Here is a 24,438-nt window from a genome sequence, read left to right as displayed (position 1 = left end):
TCAAGAGGGGGTAGCTAGGCCAATGGAAGAATTCTTCTGTCAACCTAGCGCTGTCCACACAGGGGGTTAGGTCAACCTAACTACGTCTGTCAGGGTGGGGATTTGTCATACCCCTGAGAGACATAGCAATGCCAATGTAGCTTGCCAGTGTAGACCAGCCCTCAGCAACCTTTGCCTGGTTTGGGTTCCTGCAGCTGCAATAACCTCTTTTGGTGAGCTCCCCAAACCCCCAGGGCCTATTAGTACCCTTCTGTGAGAATAACAGGTATTGAGGTGGGCAATGATAACACAAATTATATACCCCCCTGCAATCTGCAATTAGCAGCGGTCTTAGTGAGGAAGAGAACAGCACTATTCATGACATGGGATTCCTGGAAGTAAGACTGTGCATGATTCAGAGCCACAGTGTTATGGGGAAATGCTCTCTGTGTGAGCCCATTTTAATCATCAAAAAAGTTCATTTAATTTTAATTGAAATCTTCTTTTCCCGCTCCAGATCTCACAAGCTCAGCTATGAACTGTGCAACTTTTTATGTGCCTCCAGTTTCCAGGCATTCTCCTGCTGCTATTAAAGTCAATTTTCCCACTGATTTCAGTGGGAGCAGGATCAGACTCTTCAGTCTCCTTTTTTTAAAGTTCCAAAGTACTCCAACTTTGTCTGCTTCTCCAATTTCCTTATCTTTGTTATCCAGGGAAGAACATCCCTGGCTCCTTGGGGTATTTCACTAATGCCATAGTCCTGGGATTTCTTTCTGGCTTTTAAACAAGATCAAAGGCAAAAGCAGTCAAGCCTCCTGAAAATCCACTGTCTCATCCAGCCACCCGATTAGTTATCAGAAATAGGATCACTAGCTGCTCTTACTCACATATCATCTACAAAGCAGGGATATGGCATTTGCTGCAGGTAGATTCCTGAGGGCACTTCAGTGTTGGTCTGGGTCTTTATAATCCCATGCTCAATCATGTCTTGCAGATACGCAAACCCTCCCCAGATGTAACGTAAATCATCCACTGGGTCAGCTCTTGGACCAGGATCCCAGTACCTGCGAAGAAAAACACATGGAAATCACTCAGGCAGGCACTTTAAGAAAGAGAACACTTAGTCAAGAACATCCCCGGGGCTCCACCCAGTGCTGTTCCTTCCAAGTTATGGCTGTCAGGCTCCGCTGCTTGAGAAGGGGCCAGACGTTTATGATTCAGAAAAATTAATTATTGTTTTGTTTTTTAAGTTCTCTATACCGTTATGTATAACAGTAATTTTGGCCAAAAATGCATAAAGGGGGTTCAAAATAAAACAGCAATTATATATTGCAATGTGCCAAATTTGTTTAAAATGTTTCTGGTATTTATGGATTTGTTTCGTTTGATTTAAAATGTATTATGGCTTCAACTAGATGGACTCACTCTCAGCTCCCAGTAGCCTCTGTAAAACCTCAGCTTTTTATTTTTAAAGTTATTTTCTGGATGTTGAAGGCTTTGAATGAATTTGCTCCATTATGTGTGTCTGACCTTTCAGCTTCTATCCTAAAGATCCAAATCAGATGACTATTTCATTTGTCCAGAATTTAAGATTGTGACCAGGCATGGTCAAAAAATTTCCATCTATGCTGTTTTTTTAATGGAAAATTGGATGCCAACTTTACTTTTTTTGTCAAAATATTTCAGCTGAAATCTTTTGGTTTTTAGCTAAAATCTTCCCATTTCTGAGTTTTCAGTGAAAACTCAAAAATTTCTGTGGAAAAATCCAATGAAAGCAAACTTTTTTTTGTTTGTCAAAAATTTCTGCAGAGGTGGAAAAAATCCTCATACCACTTCTCCTTGTGAGACCTGGAGCCACAGTTTTCAGTAGCTGTTACACACCTCTAATGTGAATAGCTTTTTCTTTAACCATTATAGTATTTTCAACCACAAGTGCTCAAAAATCATGCGTCAGGCCCCAAAAACTCCTGAGATTGGCTTGCCAAGTGGCATTGGAGCATTTAGATATCATGTTTTCAAGTTTTTCTCTGTAGTCATGATGTCTAGAAACTTGCTTTTATTTAAACTGAAAGCTGAGACTCTTAGGTAAATATGTGATTTCAGCATTGGCAGCTTTAGGAAAACTGCAAATATTATGTGACTTGACATAAAATCATATGCACTGGTAACACTGCTTAGAAACTCCCAGATCATATACAAGTAGTCTCAGAAAACATGTATGCTAACCAGGGGTGAAAGTAACTTACAGGACTTACCGGTACTGCTGGAGTCCTGAGGGGGAGTGGTCTCATCTGGAAGAGGCGTGGCCTCTCAAGAGTTAAAGGCCCTGGGGCACCAGCTGTGGCTGGGAGACTCAGGGCCTTTAAATCAACCAGGGGCTCCCAGCTGAAGAGGTGACTGGGAGCCCCCCGGGGCTCAGGGGCAAATTAAAGGGTCCGGGGCTTTGGCTGCCAGGGGAAACCCCAAGCTTTGTGGGGCTGGGGCAGGGACTTAAAGTGCCCAGAGGTCCTGCTGCTGAGGGGAGCCCCAATCCCTTTAAATCCTAGCCCCAGCCTGGCTGCCAGAGCCCCGGCTGGGATTCAAAGAGCTCTGGGCTGCCCGCAGCCACGGGGAGTTCTGAGCCCTTTAAATCCCGGCCCCAGCCCGGCTGCCGGAGCTGCCGCCGGAATTCAAAGGGCTCTGGGCTGCCCGCAGCCGTGGGGAGCTCTGAGCCCTTTAAATCTCAGCCATGGCCGGGATTTAAAGGGCTCTGGGTTGCCCGCAGCGGCGGGGAGCTCTGAGCCCTTTCAATCCCGGCCGTGGAAACCGGTGCGGCCCAGCACGGCGTACTGGCTCTTGCCGGTACGCTATACCGGACCAGACAGGCTTACTTTCACCTCTGGTGCTAACACTTTAAGAAGCAAATCCAAGGTGGTGGAGGACTCTTGTACAGCAGCAGCAGTGTACTCTGTTGCATAGAGGGAGAAGACTGGATGTGCATGTCAAGTTTGGCAACATGCAGGGGGCAGAAGGAGAGGAGATAAGTAGAACTCCCTGTCCACTCCATACTTGAGAAGGTCACCTAAAGACCCTGTGCAGGCTACTCCAGACATCAGAGTCCTCCCTTCTACCCTCTTCCGCCTGTCCATCCCCTGACACAGTTGCTCAGTACCAAGCACTAGGGTCTGGATATGACTTTTGCTCTGCATTATGCATGTGAAATACCAGTGAATTCAATCAGCTCTCACATTTGTATTTGAATGCAGACTCTGACCCACTCTCTGGCTCCCAGAATGTTGGAGAGGGTTCCCATATTTTGCACTACTGGTTCAATGGCAGGTGTAGCTGAGGAAAGCAGAAATCACCACCTGTCTTTGATTTTATTTGTTTTCTCCACTGCATCTATATCCATCCGGATCTTGTAGTTCATATGCGGTGGCAACTTGCTGGCCCCGGAGTGTATGTCAGGGAAGACTACTCCAGCCCAGAATTTGTTTTCCTCCAGCAGATTAAGAGCTTGATGAGTCAACTGGGTTTCATCTGCATGACCTTCAAATTTATCCAGGGTAAAGCACTGCAGATAATCACAAAGGTAACAACTTTATGGGATTACAGTAGCAGGGGTTATACACTGAAAACACACTTCACTGGTTCGACAATGGGGCAGGAAAGTAGGTTAGTTAACTTTGGCAGTAGATGTCATTTTCAGCTTTAATACTTGTATTGAAATTGTGCCTAAAACTGATTTTTCCTCCCCCTGAAGATTTCTCACTTGGTCCAATTCTTATGACAAATTCAATACACACAACATTGTTAAAGACAACTGAAAAAATGCAGCAACCACCTTACAAAGAGCCGTAAACCTTATAGCTAACACAATAAACCGAGAAGGGAGGAATTGACTGAAGTAATCATGAAACACATTTTTGGAGACAGCTCATAAAAGCCAGTGTCTCACCATCAAGATAAAGAGAAGATGAGAACACTAAAGTTGCAAGCAACCCTCATCTCTATAAACAAAACACAAACAGAGGGACTATTCTGAACCTACTGCCTGGAAAACAAGGATCCCACCCACCAGGAGGGCAAACAAAACTACCAGCTAAAACAAGGGTGGAGGAGTATTCACCACCTTAGCCCTTTGCAGGATTACAGTATCTAGTGAAAACCAAAGCCCGTATCTGATGGTAAGATCATAGCAAAACAAAGTTAAATAATTAAAGTTAAATAATTGCTTCGACAGTAGCAGCAAGGTTTGCCCATCTTTGATTTCCATGGAGCATATTTGCAAGTGCTGTGAGTACTTGAGTTAATTTTTCAAATAGGAGTTTAAAACAATTGTGCCCACAATATTTTTTTCTCATGAAAAACCCTGTATTTGTACAAATTGTAAGGAGACGTCAAACAAAAACCAAACATGCTGGTTTGCATGTGAAAGTGCAAAAATGAGGGGGCAGATTGTGGCAGTAATTTACTGCCCTCAGCTGGGGTAGTGTGAAGCAGCCATACCCCAGGGCAAGCACCAGGAGGCACCTGAGGATACAGTGATTCCCAGAGCCCCCTGGTGATTAGGGAGAGCTTGGCTAATGATCTGCCCCTTTGGAGAGTGCATGTTTGCTCCATTCCGCAGACCTGGATGATGTGGGGGAACAGGGCCATGGCTCCATCTCCTCCTTTTTGGCGTAACTTACCCCCAAGGCAGTATTAGCAGGAGCTCTGTAGTGCAGGGACTGCAGTTCTTCTGGCCCCCACATGGGGGCGCAAAGAGAGGGAGGATTCCTTACATGGCCTTCCCCACCTTCTTTATACATCTGCACAATCTGGCCTTTGGGCACAATTTTGGGACTTGAGTTGAGGCCCCTTTGAAAATATAGCCCTTGAAGTGAAGAGACAGCCGAATAAAACGCATGTGACAGCCAGTAGGTCCCGCTCATATGTCTGTCCTAGCCTGCTGGTAGCAATGGCCTAGCGACAGCAGGACTTGAAGCATTACCTCATTGCATGGAACAATGACAAACTATGACCCTCTGACAAATGTGAAAAAGCCCTCCTGGATCCTTCCCTATTCTGGCATGAGGAGTGCCTACAACAGTCATCGATAATCAGAGTGTGTCACTTCAATGGGAAGCTAATAATTGTTGGGGGGAAGAGCGTTATTACTGTCTTTCCCTCAGCTGCATTGAGAACACACTGCCTCCTGCACCAGGGTTGTAAACTGAGAGATCCCCATCCACTGCCAGCTCCTATCAGAGACAGTGCCACAAACCTGCCAGTCTGGTCTATACTGGACTGTATGGAGATCTGTGCCGTTTGAGATCCAGCCTTACAGCCTATTCAATAGAGAGATGGCAAACTCCATTCCCAGAACAGCTGAGAGAAAACTCTGCTACAAAAATCCATGATCTGCTACACCTGTGCGCCTTATCCCATAGGAGGGGTCAATCAGGACCCAGGTTCTCTGATGTGATCTATAGTGTAGGCCCCAACAGATGAAAGTCTCCAAATCCCACTAACCAACCCACAGAGTCCCCCAGTCCAAACACTTTCCACTCTTCAAAATAATGCCATTGTTTTAATTCCCCACCCACCCCAAAATTATTTGATCAAATAACCATAACTTCAGGCATTTGTGACACTGCAGATATCAAGATATACTAGAGGCTTCTCAGCTAAGGAGCCAAGGATATCTCATGGCTCTAAACAGCAGCAAGATATTGAGGAAAAGCTTAGATTAAAATCAAGTGATAGAGTGAGACGATCAAAAAGCTGTTGTCAGAGGTTCAGAGTAGCTTATTAGCCACTGTATACATGCTCAGGCATAGGGGGCGGGGGGAGGGGGAAAGAGGAGATATTTATTTGCATGTTAGGAGACAGTGCTCCTCAGACAACTTTCTATCAGTCATGCCGATTGACTGAATATGTATTTCATCATTTTACCTAGTAGTTGCAGGAGCAGTAGAGTCACAGTTGCCCAGACAGAGAATATTAAATGAATGTTTAATGAATATTACAAATGCAGCTCCTATCCCTGGAAATGCTTAGGTCACTGAACAACACTATAAAAACGAACAAACATTCTGGTTTAACTGAACTCTGCATACTTTAAACATGAAAACAACTGCGGGGGGGTGTCAAGAGAAGAAGGGATCAAGTTGGGGGGGAGAGATATGAGGGGTCAAGGGTGGTTATGAAACATACATTAGGAAAGACTGTTAGTTTAAGTACTGATTAAAAGAACAAAGAGAGGGTATGAAATGGATGTCACAGGGGAATGAGTGCTACACCAGTGGGCTGTCATGTTTGCTTTCTACCCACAAATATACGCTTTCTGCCTGAGATCCCTTAAACTTTGATGGTGTGTGTGTGCATAGAAACCCATCAGAACAAGGCTGCAGAGCCAAGATGTAGCTAGGACCTTCACCACTCAGTTACTTTACAGGCAGCTAACCAGGGCCATCCAGAGGATTCAGGGGCCTGGGAAAAGAAATTTCGGGGGCCCTTTCCATAAAAAAAGTTGCAATATTATAGAATACTATATTCTTGTGGGGCCCAGGGCCTGGGGCAAATTGCCCCACTTGCCCCCTCCCGGGTGGACCTGCAGCCAAGATATGGTAAAGAATGCAGCATGAGTGTAACCTGATCTCAGTTGCACAAAATGGTGCACAAACACACTGCTGCATTCTGTAAGCTGTAAGTAATGGAGCAGTTCTGCCAACAGCCCTGCTGAAAGCAATTAGTCCTCACACCTCAGTCATGAGGGCATCTGTGACTGTTGTGAGGTCACCCTTACAGGGTAACTAAGGCTGGGACTGTATAAACTGCACAGCTGGCACTGTGGTTAGCACCGAGCCTCCATGGAGTGGGTCTGAAAGACAGGGCCAGCTCTGACTTTTTTTGCTGCCCCAAGCAAAAAAAAAAAGAAAAAAAAAAAAAGCCCAGGGCGCAGGGCAGCTGGACCCAGAGGCAAAGCAAAAAAAAACCCCAAAACCTTGGGTGCAGGGCAGTCGGACCCAGAGGCAAAGCAGAAAAAAAAATAGGGCAGTCGTGGCTGCCCTAAGATTGGACGGAAGCCGCCCCAAGCATGAGATTGCTTGGCTGGTGCCTGGAGCCAGTCCTGGTGGGAGAAACTGATGCTAAATGTTTGGGTTGTTTCCTTTGGTGGAACTGCACTCAAGTCATGCAGAATGAATCTACAATGTGGCTTGGGAGCAGGGTGCGCCCTACTGGATCCACTGTGTCATTTTTACTAACAAATAACATGCACCTAACTGGCACCCCAGACAAGGGCCTCAGAGTGCTGTGCACCGCATTCTTTTGGCATGGAAACCTGGACTCTGTGCAGACCTTGACTAGACAGGGGAAATTCTCTCAGAAATTCAAACTGCCTAACAGTTGGGCTGGAAGAGTTGGAGCTACAGGGTAGATGAAGCCCCAGAGGCTGGAACTGTTTATACAACCTGCTTTCAGAAGATTTTCTCTATGCTAGCACTCTAGCTAGTATAAAACAGTTTCTAATTTTAATTTTGGGAGAAATCTCCCCAGTGTCAACAAGGCCCATGTGTGTTTTCGACAGTTAAAGGACAGCTCATTCATAACACAAAAGAAAGAAACCCTGGACCCCATTTGGAAAACACTTAGCCATGTGAGCGTTTGCAGGATTAGGGCTCATACTGGTACTTTTTGCATAACAGTTTCTCAGCTGTTTGTGTATTTGTTTTATGTTTAACATAGCAACTCATGTTAGTCAGTCATTTAACGAATTGGCTGTCATTGATTTCATTGATATCATCATGCATTCTTCATTTTGCAGTGTAATGGGTTTGTGACTAAGCCACTGTTTCCATTGAACATCAGCTAGCTAGCTCATCAATAAAGGTTTACTTTGTACTTCATAATGCAATCTCTTCTTCCTCAGTCTCTATTGTCATTGAGAGATATATTAATATTACCACATGCACAAGGCACCAAATCATCATTATATGTACTTTGGAGGAACCCTGTCCATTTTATGTTTACCAGCCACCGTTGCTATAATGAGAGAAAGAGATCGTGAACTCTGTAAACGACAAGAGTTAGCAACCTGGAAAATTACAATCCCATGTTTGTATCTTGTGCCTCTTAACTCCAAAATCAGTGAGACTCTAGCATAGACAGTAGCTATATTTAGCCTCTAAACAGACTGGGAAGAAATGTATTCAATTACCTCACTTCACAGAATGCCAAGAGGCTAACTTGTTTGATTTTATCTTTTCGATCATCTCTTGCAGGTCAATAACCAACAATTACTCTACATCAAAGCGCCCATAGAGAAAACTTGTTATTTAACTGGCAGACATCTTTGAAATGTAAAGAGTCCTTTGTTTAACCTTTCCAACTTGTGAATTATACTTTGCTTTTTTAAAAAACCCTGAAGAATGCTTGTAACAGAATTAAGGTTCTTACATTACCATAGCTGATAATATTCCAAAAGACTATTTTATGTTTAGGGATTATGTGTGATAATATTTTTTTAATTGACAAGATAACAATAGAAGAGACACTTAAACCACCAATGTTATTACTTTGTAGCTTTGCACTTGGATAGCATCTTTCATACAAGCATCATCAAGTGCTTTAGAAACATTAATTCATATAATGTGCCCTACAAACTTTAATTAAGCCACACAACTTCTCTGGTAGGTATTATTCCAGGTGGGGAAACTGAGACACAGAAAGGGCCTACTTCTCAGGTGGGAATAGAATCCTGGTTGGGTTGCCCAGCCAGGATTGGAATAAATATTTCTCTCTGAGTGTCATGATATTTTAGCCCATTGAAAAGAGATTAAGTAGAAGCCAGAAGTCCTGACTCCTATACTTTTGCTCTAACCATTAGATCATGCTTCCTCTAACATTAATTATACTGAAAAGAAACAGTAACAAATGGAGAGAATAATTTGTGCGTTTGTGTTACTATGACAGAACAAATTCATTTTCTATTTGACCCTTCTTATGTCATCTTATCTCTAAATACCACTGGCTCTGTGTATATAGCAAGCTTAAAAGACACTAGAATATAAAAGTACATGATTGCCAGGCACAGCTACTGCCTTGGCTATGAAAGTTCCAGTGCAGGCCCCGCATAGAGCAGAGTGTTGCAGTTCAGCATGCATGATAAGTTACTCTGCTCTAACATACTGCAGAGAGCAGAAGTAAAGTACGGTCATATGCAAAAGCTTCTCTCTCCCTCTGTTGTGATAGCTATAGATAGGACAAAGCTGATTAGGCCTTCACTTCCTGCCTTTTTCCACAGGAGAGACAGTCTTTCTTTGTAGTTAAAGCACAGGACTGGGAATCAGGAGACCTGGGCCCTATTCCTTGCTCTGCTACAGACTTTCTTTGTCACCTTGGGCAAGTCATATTCACTTAGCCTCTCTGTGCTTCAGCTTTCTTAACTGCTAGTGGTATTGTAAGATATAACTAACATCTGTAAGGCACTTACAGATCCTCAGGGGTAAGATAATATAAACAGGAGTACTAAGTATTATTACCATGGGCAATGGCTTCAGATTGTCAGCCCTATTCTGCCCCAGGGTTGAGTCCATCACGTTTATCTGTGCTCAAAAATTTACAAATCAGTCTGTATTTTATTTCTTTTTCTCTCTTCCTCATTAAGAGCCCACTCCACCCCACCCATACCCATCTTCTGCTTAATTCCAGATAGCTTTATTTACGCCTTTTGCCTGCACCCAGGAAGCTAGAGGCCCACCAAAGCCATTTCTAGAAACCCTGGGGAAGTAATTGACCCACCCTTCAGCCTGGCCACCATGACTGAAAGTAACACCTTTGCATGACTTGTTAGCTTAGTGAATGGGATTCTGAACCTATCATTAAGCTTAGATTGCCCAAGTCAAATCAACTTCTGATTATAATGATTCTCAAAGGACCTGCCTGAGAATGTGTCATGTTACCTTTAGCTCTGGAAGTGAAAAGAACAGATATGGGCTGTTACACAGCCATTGGTGTATCACTGGGAAAGGGAATGTAAAGACACTATTAGCTCTTTATTTATCTAACAAAATTGCACCTAACTTTCTCTTTGGTGCCTATGAGTGGCCTCAAGATAGTCCTAGAGAATGGAAGCTCAAAGACAAAAAAATGGTACAGAGCCATATTTTCAGAAGTGGCCACTGATTTTGGGTCCCTTTGTTTCAGGACATCTGGACTGTAACACTTTGGGCACTCCAGAATGGAAACCATTTTAGAAAATGTGGCCATCCGTCTCTCTTTTAGTTCAGGTGTGATAGTTTGTCAGCATATCATACCCAAGGTATAGGGGTGCTTTTATAATCTGAATTACAAAATAGCATGGAGAGATCCCTTACATGAGAAAGTATTATAATCCACAATGGTGCTTCTGCTGCGTTTGGACTGATTCCTGTAGAATACAGTGTTATATTTTTTTAAGGGGTAATGAAATCTGACTGGGAAGAAGCAGAGCTGGGCAGTTGCATTCTCTTAGCATGACAGTCTGAATTGGAATTCCTTCTGGCTACTCCCCATTATGCACAGGATCATATATAAACCTCTAGCTAGAGCCTTCATATTATTATTGTTTGGGAAATATTTGTAACATTCTGTGGTATTTGCAATCTTTAAATATAATAATAATTTTGGTTTTATTTCAAAGCTTTCTGTTCTGAATCCCTGGTACAGAGAAGTCCCATAGAATTTAATAAAAAATTACGATTCTATAGAATCTTTGAACCATCCTATATATTTTAGAGAATTATACAGTACCATGGATGGTCAAAAACCAATAGAAAGAATATCACTCTCTGTTAAATTCTAAAAATTTTAGAGCAATTTCTCTAGAACCCCATTGGTTGATTCCCAGAAGACGCTAAAGGATTTTTCATAAATGAAGTGGCTCTGGGTCCATTATAGAGGACCATCTGAATGGCTTTTTTACTGTTTTTCTCTTGAGTGCATTATGTAACTGCACCACACGTAGAGCAAGGTGAATAAGAGGAGGGGAAGAGGTAGGCACCTGGACAATCTTAGAACATAAGCTCCTCTGGGTAGTCTGCAAACTCCTGGGATGTTTGGAAAGCAGCTAGCACTTTATGGTTGCTCCCATGTATACATAATACTAGCAATGAGGAGGAGAGCAGAGTGGTTTGGTTATTTATATAGACAGTAAGGAGGGAGAGTTGATTTTGGTATTTGTCCTAAGAAAAAGGCAAAATAATGAAATAACCCATATGTTAAATTAAACAAAAGAGGCAGGAGTTAAATAAAAATGAAGCAAAGTGAGGTTTTAAAAAGTAAACAAAAAGAGGAATAGAAATAAGAATTAAACTGGTAAAACCCAAATGATTATGAGTTAATTAAGAGAAAGGCAAAGAGCTCAGGGTTAAAAATAACAACAGGAAAGAGAATTGTCAACAAATTATCGCCTTGTGTTTTCATACTTTCCCTGCACTCCCTGCCCCTCCCAGATACATTCATGGTTTGTATGTTATCTCATTAGGTGATAAACTCTTTGGGGCAGGCACCTGTCTGTTTATATCTAACTAAGGGCTTGTCTACACTGGCAATTTAAAGAGCTGCAACTTTCTCATTCAGGGGTGTGAAAAAACACCCCCGAGCACAAGAAGTTTCAGTGCTGTAAAGTGCCCCTCGTGGAGGTGGTTTTTTAGAGCACTGGGAGAGCTGTCTCCCAGCACCTCGCCGCGACCACACAAGCCACGTTAAAGCGCTCCTGTGGCAGCGCTTTGGTGTTGCCAGTATAGGCTAGCCCTTAGTGCCTAATGCATTGGGGGAGAGGACTGTAGAAAGGACACTAATGCCTCACACGTCTGATAGCCTTTTTAGCATCAGCTGTGGCCACAGTGATATTAACTTTTGTTTTGTATCTAAAGGAAATGCATTGGTATTGTACAGTGATGAATTTCTGAGAGCTAGTATTTCCTTTTAAATAAGAAGTAAAAGGAAAAGAGTCATTGAAATTGTGGTTTGTCTCAGTGCAAAAATCATTTGAAGAATGAAACTGTTACACCCACTAAATCTTTTAGGATCTACATACACAGTAGTTTCTAGGGAAGAGAGTCCAATAGTTTTTTTGCTAGGTTCCATTCTAAGCTCTTTTACCTACACACCATCTGACCTTGGGCAATTCACATGAGGCTTGATCCAATGCCCATTAAAGTCAGTGGAAACATTGGACTTTCCGTGAGCTTTGGATCCGATGGTTAAACTCAGGGTGGGATTTTCCAAAGCATTCAGAACCCTGCTCCCTTTGAAGCCAATGGTAGGCCTTCTGAAATTCCCACTCTGTGTGTGTCACTTGCTGCTTCTGTAAAATGGCTATGACGACATTTTTCTGTCTCCTGTGGATGTTTCCAGACTCAGCTAATATTTTTAATAAAGCATGTGGTGATCATCAGATGAAAGTCTCCCTATCAGAGTAAAGTATCAGAGGGGTAGCCATGTTAGTCTGGATCTGCAAAAGCAGCAAAGAATCCTGTGGCACCTTACAGACTAACAGACGTTTTGGAGCATGAGCTTTCATGGGTGAATACCCACTTCATCGGATGCAACCGATGAAGTGAGCATTCACCCACAAAAGCTCATGCTCCAAAACGTCTGTTAGTCTATAAGTGCCACAGGATTCTTTGTTGCTATCAGAGTAAGGCATTTATTCTTCTGTCCCTTTATTATTTTAAAACAAGTAAGGTGAAATAACTGAAATACCTTGTGATTTAAATCTCTCTGTCTTAGCACCCATCACCATAGCATCTAAACGCTAATGGTGATGCTTCGATGTATTCTCTGTCTAAGGATTTTCAGTGGTGCCCATCACCATAGTACAAGTGACAACCTTACCTCCAAATACTGATTAAACAAACGCAAAGCTTGGTCTGTAACATTGAAGATATTCCGCCAGTCAAAGTCTGCCACACCCTCTTCACGGTTCTCTGGACATCCATTATGGAGAAAGTTGATCACATCTTCAGCAGTTAACCCTTCAGCACCCAGCTGTCCATTCAAGAAGTCTCTTACCGCGGGATTCTTCAGAGTGTTCTGGGAAGCACATCAGTTCTGATTTAGTACATCGCTCTTTAGAACAAGCCCACTCTAGATAGAAAGGTTTCATGCCATCCTACTGAGTCTCCAATTAGAGGGAAAGAGTAGGCCACAGAGTTATGTCTGTAAAGGAGCATCTAAAGGGGAGAGTTACAAGCAACAGATCCTTGTTTGATCCTTAATTCTATTCCTCCTTACAAGGCTTGGAATAAGTCTAAAAACACCTGATCCTCATGCAGAGAAAACAGCTCTCAAACAAACACAGCATTTCTCAGTATGAATTTCTCTTCATATCTAAGCTACATGAGTTACTGAACAGTTTGCTCTGGACTTTAGGGGACCTAGCACATTGATCCTTTTGCCAATGTAAATAGTAACTTTTGCAGAATCCTTCCTTGCATGCCCCTGTATAAGGGACTTTGCCAGAAGGGAGAGGACATGGCTACAGAGCTGCTATCTCCAGCTGCCAGAATGGAGCTTGGGGCCAGGGGCAGCTGGGAGCAACTTAGAGCAGCCCCAAGACTTCTCTAAGTTGTGCCAGAGATCAAACCAACTCTGGCTGACCCAAGGATCAGGTGGGCGTAAAAGAGGGATAATACCATCTTTCCCTTTCATTTCCTGCACCAAGCAGAGCTTAGCTAGACCTGGGGATCAGGGCCAGTGTCTTCATAATGCATATCAGACAAGTCTGCAGAACGAACCCAGTGACCATAGACCCATATGTTCTTAGGAAGCACAACACTGCTTCATGCAAAGGTTGTGCTTCCATCCAAACTTTCCAAGTTAACTCTCCTATCCCCTATGAAAGATAGCTGAAGGGCTGCTCTAATCACAGTTCCCCAGCCAGGGCACAACGTACTCGGATCATATTCATTTGCAGGCTGCTTTGAAAGAAGTGCCACAGCTGAGGTCCCACTTCTTCCCAGGCTTTGGTCAACAGTCTGAGGCGCTCAAGTTCTTCAAATGTGGAGTTTGCCTGAGGCATTAACAACCAGAAAGGAATATCAATATGTTAGAGAGATAACCCTAAACACATACAGACCACTTATGGCCAGATACATGCAGTAATGCTGACCCCTGATGGTTTGTAGCAATCTGTAGCTTACTAATGTAATTTAATTTAATTTAATTACAATATTTTAATAAACATAAAGAGACATTGTGGCAATGGAGTGTGACAGAAAGAGTGTGCTTCACAAAGGGCATTCCTTGAATTCTATTAGGCTCATCCAAGACACCCACAGCACATTTCTTCTGTGTGTTTAACAGAAGCAAGCATGACTAGATAGATGGATAAATCTATTTATATAACCCTCCTCCCCCAATCGCAATAGTGGCTGCACACTTCACAAACATTTATTTATTCCATCCTAACACTCTGTGGAGGACAGAAAATGTTTAAAAATAAATGATACAGAGCATTGAAAATTCAGTTAATAGTCGTCGGGGGTACCATACAGAGTATAGGAGGAGATTAGTATTTTGACATTGGATAGCGCATAACACATACAGTCTGCAGTATCCCCAATGTGGGAGTTTAAGGTGGATGAATCAAGGTACAGTCAGCAAGGTTTTATTACTACCCAGTTTTACCAATGGAATCACAGAGAAGTTTGCCACAGCCTGCAGCAGAGCTGAGATTTAAATACCAACCTCTTGAATCCCAGTTCAGTGTCTGAACCACAAGACCACCCTTCCTTTCCATTTGCCGCTGGAGCAGCCAGCCTGCCCCCTTCCCTACACCTGATATAATGTTCTGCTCTCTTTTCTGCCGTTCCTAATCAGTGTTAAAAAACGGGTCCAATACATCTCTTTTTCTGAGAAGAAAGTTGAAACTTTGTTCACCATCACTGAAAAAGACTTCTCAGGCCAAAGAATCTTCACAGAACTACGGGTAATTTCCCATTATCCTATCTCATTTACAACTGGTTTTCCTTTGCCATCGAGATAGAATAGTTTCAGGCTTGCAAAGAGGTAGTGAGCCAAATTCTGATCTGGTACACACTAATATAATCCTACTGACACCTAATTCCACTACTGTGAAAGGAGACTCAGGTCCTCTCTTCCAATTACCGTTAAGTGTAATCTTAACCTTGATGTCATTGGTTTGAAATTTCTGAATTTCAGGTCTCAGCGAATGCCACAATTTCTTCCTTCCTATAATGCATTCTAGACATCAAAGCAAAAAGAACTCTGTGAAGAAAAGGTCACAAGGGCAAAATCGTTGGGTTATTCTCTGAGGGGATAGCTGGTTAAAAATACTAGTTGTGTATATATCAGAATCTCTTACATTCTTCAGTATTTGCTTTACAGCGGGCGAATCAGGAGCAAAGAGGATTTTTCCCATCAGCAGGGGCTTCACAGCACTCCAGGCTATTTTGGTTAAAGGGTTTGATTCCATGCTCTGGATCAATGCATTACAAAAGGGTGCTGCAGGAAGAAATTAGAACAGATGTTATATAACCATACCCACGCTCTATTGTTTATAACATCCTGCAGGCTTCAGTCTACCCTTATTACAAATGCAAACCGCTTTGACTCTTGGGTCTGAACTGGCTACTTTGTGCTGTCCCTAAATAGACACACTGTAGCTGAAAAGCAACAAAACAGTGTGGGATCTCAAATACATCTTTACCCAGGGGAAATAAGTGGCAAAGTTTGCTGGCAAGATCAGGGGTAGCCGTGTTAGTCTGTATCCACAAAAACAACAAGGAGTCTGGTGGCACTCTAAAGACTAACAGATTTATTTGGGCATAAACTTTCGTGGGTAAAAAACCCACTTCTTCAGATAAATCTGTTAGTCTTTAAGGTGCTACCAGAAAGTTTGCTGAGTAGATTTTAGGACTGCAAAACAAATACACAAAGCAGTTTGGAAGCTGAGACACGTTGAATTTCAATATTTGCTAGTTTTCATTCATAAGACATTTCAGATGGCAGGAAACTAGAGAATCTACCTGGATCCCCTTTCTCTTTTCTAACATCTATAGTTTTTCCTCCAGTGATCTAGCTCCTTTGTATGGTTACTGAATTGTACATAGTTATTTGTATGCCTGCCCATGGTAGTTTAATCCACACATGGTACTAACAGGAGGTGAGTCCAAACTAAAAGCCCTGGGACTGAACACCCAGAACTCTGGAAAAGTTTGCAACTGGATCCTAAGATATAACTCAGTATTAAACTCTCTGTGTAAAGAATTTCCATCTTATTCTTGCATTTAGCAGAGTCATTTAGCTGGATAGCATTTCTTTTATCTGTTCCTGTTCCTGGGAAGCAGAGTACCAGGCATGTGTAGATAAATCTATACTCCTTGGTGGATATACATTCATAGAGATAAAGAGGAGTTAAATGGCAGCAGGGTTTAGGGTAAAATACAGGAAGGATCCTATAGCAGCGGAGCTCAGACCCTGGAGGGTAACTGACCCAATAACAATATCTATCACTAAGTGTTCCATGTTCTATTGGACAAAAAGATACATGGCACCAGTTATGATACAGCCGTTAAGGTACAGCAGAAATAGACTTACTGGTTGTATTGTCATAAAAATAAATGGATTCCTTCTTGGTGGAGTCAACTCCTAGGAAGGCTTTGTAGTTATTATCTTCATACCAGTTGAAGGAGTATATTCTGGAACCACTTCCTTCCGGATAGCCACAGAGAAGATCAGACAAGGCGCTCATCAGGTGGCTGAAGGATTCTGGCCCTCCACCTTGTACAAACGGTTGCAGAACCAACAAAAGGTCCTGAATGCTTGGCCTCCTGGCTAACTGTAGCAAAACAAGACTTCTTTATTAACAGCAACTCTCCACAAGAAAACCAGAATGGGTAGGACTTGATTGTGCCCAGCCTTCCTGGTGGTGAGCAGTGGGCCCTGAAGGCACCTTCTCCTCTTTTACCCCACTCTGGCAACAAGACAGTTTCAGTGCTTGTGCTCTTCTGCCTTACTGAAAAAGGCTGTCATGGCTCATAGCCATTGAAGTTTATACCCATATTTATGGTGGGGAAAGAGATTAAGGATGTATTTTCCAGAGATTGTCACTCCTTGACCATTCCACTGATGTAGTCTGGATTCTTTCAGATAAGTCAGATGTTTGTGAGACAAACTGATGGACCAAACAAGGGCAGAGGAGAGCTGTGCACTGCCAAAACCAGGTGATTCAGTTCATTATCAGACTGCTTACCTCTCGCACTGCTTGAGACACATTAGACAGCACTCTCCCCCAGGATCTCAGGTCAACACCTTGCGACTTACTGTCTAGAACAGTGGGAAGCTGTGATTAAATTAAAAATAGAGATGAAATGAGTCCAGTGTCTACCGAACAATGGTGTCTACTATCCAGTTACATAACAAGGAACAGAAAGCTCTGTCTACAGTGCTGTAGATTCTCCTTTGGCTCAAGTGGTAGGAGTCTGTTTTTGAGCAGAAGGTTCAGAGTTCTGTCCCAGCTATTGACTGTAAAATCCTGGAGGGCTACAATTTATTTACAAGTGTGTGTGGTGAGAGTCCGAGTAAAGTAACTAACTGCTCTAACTCTCAATGGGATGAAATGGCCATGGGGCACTGAAAACAGCTAGAGATGTATGTGATGCATAGTAGTCCTGGCTACGTTCCTTCCCTCTGCTTCACCAGCAGCAAGTATGGCAAATGGCTTAAAAGCCCCCATGTCAGGTGCTTTGCATTGGGATTATCCTCCTAGACCAGTAAAAATGGCTTTTAGGCCAGTGGTGTGGCACAAAGCCGCCATCCTGCACTGGAGTATCTAATTTGCTCCCCTTCCTCAGGCTGCTGTTTTCTTTAGGATTACAACAAAATATAAAGCTGGTCTTTTAAATTAACTATTAAACTTTATAATCAGGCTGTCTCTTAAAAAGGTTCCTTTGGAACTGCATGTCATACTGCTTTCTGAGCCTCTGCTCCTCCTTTCAGATGGCAGCAGTTAAGAAAGCAAAAGAAGCTGCACTCTGCACATAACTAACAGGGAATGACAAAAGTAGCAGTTTCATGGAAAGCACATGCTTGTACCTTAACATGTCAGTTACAATGAATGGAGGAGCTTGCTACCAACACTGCCTCAAATTATGTTTTCACTTTCCCCTGATGTCTCCAAGAGCCTGAAAATGGATACACCTGTGAAACACCAGAGAGCAGGCTTTTCTTCTTTGAAAGATTTTGCAACACTGAACAGCAACCAGTGTAAACAACAAAAAGCTAGCAAAGTTCCTCCTAAGCAAACAGAAAAGAGCCCATGATAAGTATCCTACATGGAAACAGCTTCCATTAGCCAGAAGAGAAATTGTCACCTCCTCCTCCATAGTACACAGAGCAATGCCTGTGTGCGCTAATTACTGTTTTTAAATATTGCCAGCATGATGCATCTGATATGATTCATAGATCACAGAAAGCCTCCTAAATTGATGTGCTCTGGAATGACTGAATGATTCACTAGGAGGCAAATCCTGCCCCACCAACATCCTCCTACATTACCACAGCATGGGGGTGAGACAGGATTGGCGGGGAGCGGGGCATGTGCAGGCAGTGAGCTTCTCTTCACCCCAAATATCATAGAGCACAGTTCTATAGCGGCTTACTGCACCCCAATGTACTAGGAGCTGCAGCACGGAGTGCGATGGAAATTTGCTCAAACATTGTCAGTTTCACTGCGAGAGATGGTGACATCATTAGAAAATGGAGCCCTTCAGAGTGGAAGGGATTCTTTGAGCCTATATAGGGCCCAATTCTGGAAACCTTACTCCTGCTGGGCTGGCTGACTCTGCACTGCCTTGTATTCTGTGCAGTCATTTACTTCTGTGCAAAGTAAGTGTGAAAATGGGTACAAGTGAGAATTCTCCATTCACATAGGAGGAAACGACTAGAAAAAGTGCCTGGCAGTGGACAATCAGGTCCAGTGAGTAGAGCTCACTTACATGAGAAGTTCTAGGAGTACAAACTTAGCTACGTGGTGGGTTATGTTGTACAAGTGTAACCACAGGGCCATATAATACAGAATGGCCTGAAGCAGTGAAGAGAAACAGAGCCAGTGTCAAACTCAGAGATATTCTTAATCCAAGTGGTTCCATGTTAATCCACCTGATACTGCATTGAGCCAAGATTGATTACACATGGAGCAGGTGAAGAAACACTTGTTCAACGTGGATTTTTGTGTTTCAGTGAGCAACTGATTCAGCATTGAGTACAACTGTAATTCCCCCTGAGCTGTGTTAAGATATTAAATAACTTTATCTTTGTGTTTATGCTTCATATACCTCGAGCATCTGAAAAGGAGTAAACATGACAACTACCCAACCAGCTGTAATAACAGCAGTGCTCTGGAAAGAGGCTCACTTTCCTCACTGCAGCGAAACAAGCCCATGTAGCAAAGGAAGGGCTAATATAATTCTGGGAAGTATTAACAGGACTGCTGTATGTAAGACACAGGAGGTAATTGTCCCAATCTACTCAGCACTGGTGAGGCCTCATCTTGTTGATTTCAGACCAATTCTCCAGTTTGTCAAGATCATTTTGTATTCTAGTCCTGTCCTCCAAAGTGTTAGCACCCCACCCAGCTTAGTGTCATCCACTAATTTTATAAACAAACATATTCTCCACTCTATTATTCAAGTCACTGGACCCAGGACTGACCCCTGCAGGACCTCACTAGATATGCCCTCCCATTGATAAATACTCTGTGAATACAGTCTTTCAACCAGTTGTGCTCCCACCTCATAGCAATTTCATCTAGATTACATTTCCCAAGTTTGCTTATGAGAATGTCATGTGGGGCTATTTCAAAATCTTTACTAAAAATCAAGATCTACCATGTCACCTATTTTCCCCTTATCCACTAGACTAGTAATCCTGTAGGTAAATAATCATATGTCTCCTATAACAGATACCGTGACTTTCCGCGACCTCCGTGACTTCTGCAGTGGCTGGTGTGGCTGACTCCAGGGCTGCCCAAGCAGCTGGCTATGGGGCCCCACGGCCAGCCACACCGGCCGCTGCTGGAACAACTTGAGGTCAGCTGCTCGGGCAGTCCTTGGGACTAGCCACACCGGCCACTGCTTGGGAGGCCCGGGACAGCTGGCTCTGGGAACCACCCAGCACCCTGGGGACCGCCCAAGAGACAGTGGTCCCAGGGCAGCTAGAGCAGCAGCCCCAGGGGTGCCCGGAGGCTTTTCGGAGAGTGGTTCCCAAGAAGCAGTAGCCAGGGGCAGTCAACCCCCAGCACTGGAGTTGGGGCCCTCTGGAGACGTGGGGCCCCAGAAGTAGAGATTTAGTCAGGGGTATTTTTAGTAAAAGTCATGGACAGGTCACAGGCCATGAATTTTTATTTATTGCCCGTGACCTGTTCATGACTTTTACCAAAATTACCTGTGACTAAATCTTAGCCTTTCTTATAACCAGTGACCTAATTATCTGCCTAGCAAAAATGTAAATGACTTCTTAGAACATGGGTTCTATAATGCAAAGAAAATCCTTGAAGTAGAATACCAGAAACGACGCACACCAGGAAGATTTGTGTTAGTACTCACCAGCTGGAAAAGCTTAAAGAAATCAACATTTGCATACAAGGAATCTTCTATTTGTTGCAGGTTCTCCTGAGAAAGGGCACACATTGCATTGTACACAGCATGCATACCCCTTTGGCTGCTGAAGATAATGAAGCGGTTGAGTAGGGTCTGGCTACAGGCGATGTCCTTCAGAGTCAAGTCAGGGACTCCATAGGCAAACTGCAGCCAAAAACAACAATTCACTTTTATCATTGTGGAACCTTCAGGCTTTTCAGTAACAACCAGAGACTATATTAATACCTTGATGGTTATGATTACACCCTACCAATGCCTCCATGGACTGTAGGGTCATAGGCACCGACTCTGTGGGTGCTCTGGGGCTCGAGCACCCATGGAAAAAGATTGATGGGTGCTCAGCACCCATCGGCAGCTCCCCGTGGCCCCGCCCCACCCCCCTGCTCCAGCTCACCTCCACCTTTGCCTCCTCCGCAAGCGTGCCACTTAGTCCTGCTTCTCCTCCCTCCCTCTCAGAGCTTGTGCCACGAAACAGCTGATTCGCAGGGCGGGGAGGGAGATGGAGGAGGGGGAACACAGCACAGTGGGGGGGATTTGGCAGGGCCACCCAGAGGGGAGGGGCAAGTGGGGCAATATGCCCCCATGAGAATATAGAATTCTATAGTATTGTAACTTTTTGTTATGGAAGGGGGCCCTGAAATTGCTTTTGCCCCAGGCCCTCTGAATCCTCTGGGTGGCCCCGGGATTTGGGGAAGGGATCCAATAGGGGCAGGAAGGGGGTGGAGTTACGGCAGGGACTTTGGGGATGGGGTTGGAATGGGAGTGGGGCCGGGGGGGACACGGGCAGCCACTGACGCTGGAGAAAGTTGGTGCCTATGTGTAGGGTGACACAGCCATCTGAAGCCACAGCCCTTGAGTGACCACCAATTGATGTCATGTGTAATCACCTCCACTTTAGGCAAGGTTTTTCTCCCCTCACTGGTGAATCCAAGTTGTTCTCAGATACAGACGAGGGTGAAACTAACTTACAGGACTTACCAGTACTGCCGGAGTCCTGAGGGGGGCGTTGCCTCATCCAGAAGAGGCAGGGCCTCAAGAGGAAGAGGCGTGGCCTCTCAAGATTTAAAGGCCCTGGGGCACCAGCTGTGGCTGGGAGCCCCAGGGCCTTTAAACCAACCAGGGTCTCCCAGGTGCAGAGGTGGCTGGGAGCCCCCCGGGGCTCAGGGTCAAATTAAAGGGCTCTGGACGCCGCGGGGAAACTCGAGCTTTGCTGGGCTGAGGCCAGAATTTAAAGGGCCTGGAGCTCCTGCCACTGCGGGGAGCTCTGAGCCCTTTAAATCCCAGTCCCAGCCCAGCCGCCGGAGCCACAGGCGGGATTTAAAGGGCTCTGGGCTGCCTGCAGCCGTGGGAGCTCTGAGCCCTTTAAATCCCAGCCCCAACCTGGCCACCGGAGCCGTGGGAGGGATTTAAAGGGCTCTGGGCTGCCCGCAGCCGCAGGAGCTCTGATCCCTTTAAATCTCAGCCCCCGGAGCCACAGGAGGAATTTAAAGGGCTCTGGGCTGCCCACCGGACCGTACCAGCTTACTTTCACCTCTAGAGACAGAAGTATTCTTCTCCCTCCCCACCACCTCAAGAAGGGCCTGTGTCATACCCAGCCATCCTGCTGGCCAAGGAGGAATGAACGTGGCTCCCATGTGAATGTCAGTGTTGCCCCAGAACCTGCCAAACATGCCATGTGGCTCTACCTTCGGCGTGGGTCAGGCATGCTCCTAACCCCAGCTGACCAGAGAGCAAAGAGCCAACCCTATTCTGATTCTCAAACCTCCAATGACAACAAAGGTCTGGTCTACAGACAGATTTTGTACCATTGTAATTATTTCAGTTAAGGGTGTGACTTTTTACCAAAATAGTTATAGTGGTACAAGTCCTAGTGTGGCTGCAGTTATACTGGTATAAAGGTTCCTTATGCAGATATAGCTTTTTTGTGTGCATACAAGGAGAGTTGTGCTACTTTAACTATGCCAGTATATTAAAGCAGCACAACTTGTGTGTGTAGACCAGGCTGTAGAGAATGCACCACATGACACAAATAAAGCAACATTCACATATGAAATATAGCGCACACAGAAATTAAAATTAAAAAAAATCAATCAGTTTTCTGATACTTGAAATGACTGCTTATATTTTGAGTGTGTGCACAATCCAAGTTATTAGACAATGCAATACCCATAGGCAGGCCTAGCATCACACAGGATCTAAGGAAACATTCCCCCTTACCCCTGATCTTCAAGGGCCCCCAAATTATTGTCAGAAAGGCCAAAATATGTGCAGTATGTATACTACTCATCCATTATATAAATTATAAATCACAGTAAAATCCTGACACAGTAGCCAAATTTTACTTTTTTAACCTCTTAAAATCCAAGATTTTTCCCTGGAGTCTAACTAGTCCCTAGACACCTAGAAGGTTGTTGTTTATTTTTTTAAATAGGACTATCCATTGACCCTCAAATACCCAATTCCCCTCCTACCGCCCCAAAGGGGACTCTAGAACCAGCCCTGCCTGTCGCACTCTGGGAAGGATAGGCTCTCAACCACCTTCTAAGGGAACTGTGCTGGGATAAGCACTCTGCAGTGGCACTGCTTCAGGCTAATCGGCAGCAGTGATAATCTAGTCATTAGATGATCAGTCTTCAAAAGTTAAATACGACAGATAAATGGAGTGTGGCCTGTGACTGTGCCATGTGACGTCCCCTAGGGGTGATCTGCTGTTGCACGCACCACTGGGAAAGCAAAGTTACTTTATACTGATGCCTAAACTCATGACCACTATGGCAAGCCAGATATTCTAAGGGTTCATGGCTATATTATTAGCACAACTCTGATAGTAAGGGAGAGGACAGAAAGCAATAGAGAACATGTCAGTACTGACTGGTCTTTTAGATTTGGTTTGTGTTTTTCAGGCAAAATCCAAAGAGGGATGCATGAGAATATGTTAAAAAATACAGCTTGTGTCATTACAAAGAGTTAGATTGTTCCAGTTTGACTGAATTAACCTACTGTGGTTAAGGGATTTGCTCAAAGCTTGGGAGGCATAGGTAGCATTTTTGAAAGCGGACACAATGGCTATATCTACACTGCATTGTAAACCCAGGTTCATGGGACCTGTGCTTGTGGAGACAGTGTTTCCAAGTCCATGCTTAAGCGTCCACACTGCATTGTAAACCTGGGTGTACAATTGCTGGACCTGGGTATCACAACCAAGCTAACGCATCCATATTGCACTACTATTGACTTGGGTCTGTGGCTTGAGCTATGTCCACACTACAAAATAACGGGGCTTGGACCCAACTCACAGTGAGACTTGCGTTCACTCTCCGCCACTACAGTCAATCCTGTTCTGAGTAGTTGACGACTTGAGTCAGAAAGATTCGTGTGTTTACGGTAGTGGGGGGTTGGGCTCAAACCTGAGTCTGAGCCCAAGTTTACAAGGCAGTGTAGATATATTCAAAGTGTTTCACAAGTGTTCCAGATGCCTATGAGGTTGGCAATATCTAAGTTCCAGGCTCAAAGTGAGCTGCACTGATGGCTAGTCAGAATGTTTTGTTTGGGTTTGTAAGCAAGTGAGGAAACCAAGATGTGGATGTTACTGATAGGGATTCATCGCAGAACAGCAAGAGGTTATTTTATTTACACAATGTAGCTGCTTTCTGAGACTTCCTAGGAACAGAAGAGGTTAGAAAAACACCCAATCTCCACCCTTTAAAGTTGTTCTACAATGTGGGCTGTAGCCAACCTTTTCTAAGGTGCTTATCTTTCTCTGTGCTGCAACCCAAAAGCATCTCTTTAGAGGAAAACGCTACTAATTTTATCAGTGTGTCATTGTTTA

At 44.0% G+C, this 24,438-nt stretch overlaps 1 protein-coding gene across 1 annotated transcript in view; it reads right to left on the bottom strand.

The window, feature by feature from the left end:
- Positions 1 to 24,438, bottom strand: part of ABCA4 (ATP binding cassette subfamily A member 4) — a 127,207-nt gene that overhangs the window by 66,468 nt on the left and 36,301 nt on the right. Inside the window, exons 7-14 of the mRNA XM_050960927.1 lie at positions 20,556 to 20,753; positions 17,204 to 17,293; positions 16,549 to 16,789; positions 15,314 to 15,453; positions 13,883 to 13,999; positions 12,823 to 13,020; positions 3,327 to 3,532; positions 867 to 1,043 (exon numbers count right to left, since the gene is read on the bottom strand). Coding sequence (XP_050816884.1) covers positions 867 to 1,043; positions 3,327 to 3,532; positions 12,823 to 13,020; positions 13,883 to 13,999; positions 15,314 to 15,453; positions 16,549 to 16,789; positions 17,204 to 17,293; positions 20,556 to 20,753 — 1,367 coding nt within the window. The remainder of the gene's footprint in view (positions 1 to 866; positions 1,044 to 3,326; positions 3,533 to 12,822; positions 13,021 to 13,882; positions 14,000 to 15,313; positions 15,454 to 16,548; positions 16,790 to 17,203; positions 17,294 to 20,555; positions 20,754 to 24,438) is intronic.

The sequence above is a fragment of the Gopherus flavomarginatus genome, chromosome 7 (genome assembly GCF_025201925.1).
Source record: "Gopherus flavomarginatus isolate rGopFla2 chromosome 7, rGopFla2.mat.asm, whole genome shotgun sequence".
In the NCBI taxonomy this organism is placed as follows: domain Eukaryota; kingdom Metazoa; phylum Chordata; order Testudines; family Testudinidae; genus Gopherus; species Gopherus flavomarginatus.
The sequence above is the reverse complement of the archived record's forward strand: the minus strand, read 5'-3'. Positions and strand labels throughout refer to the sequence as shown.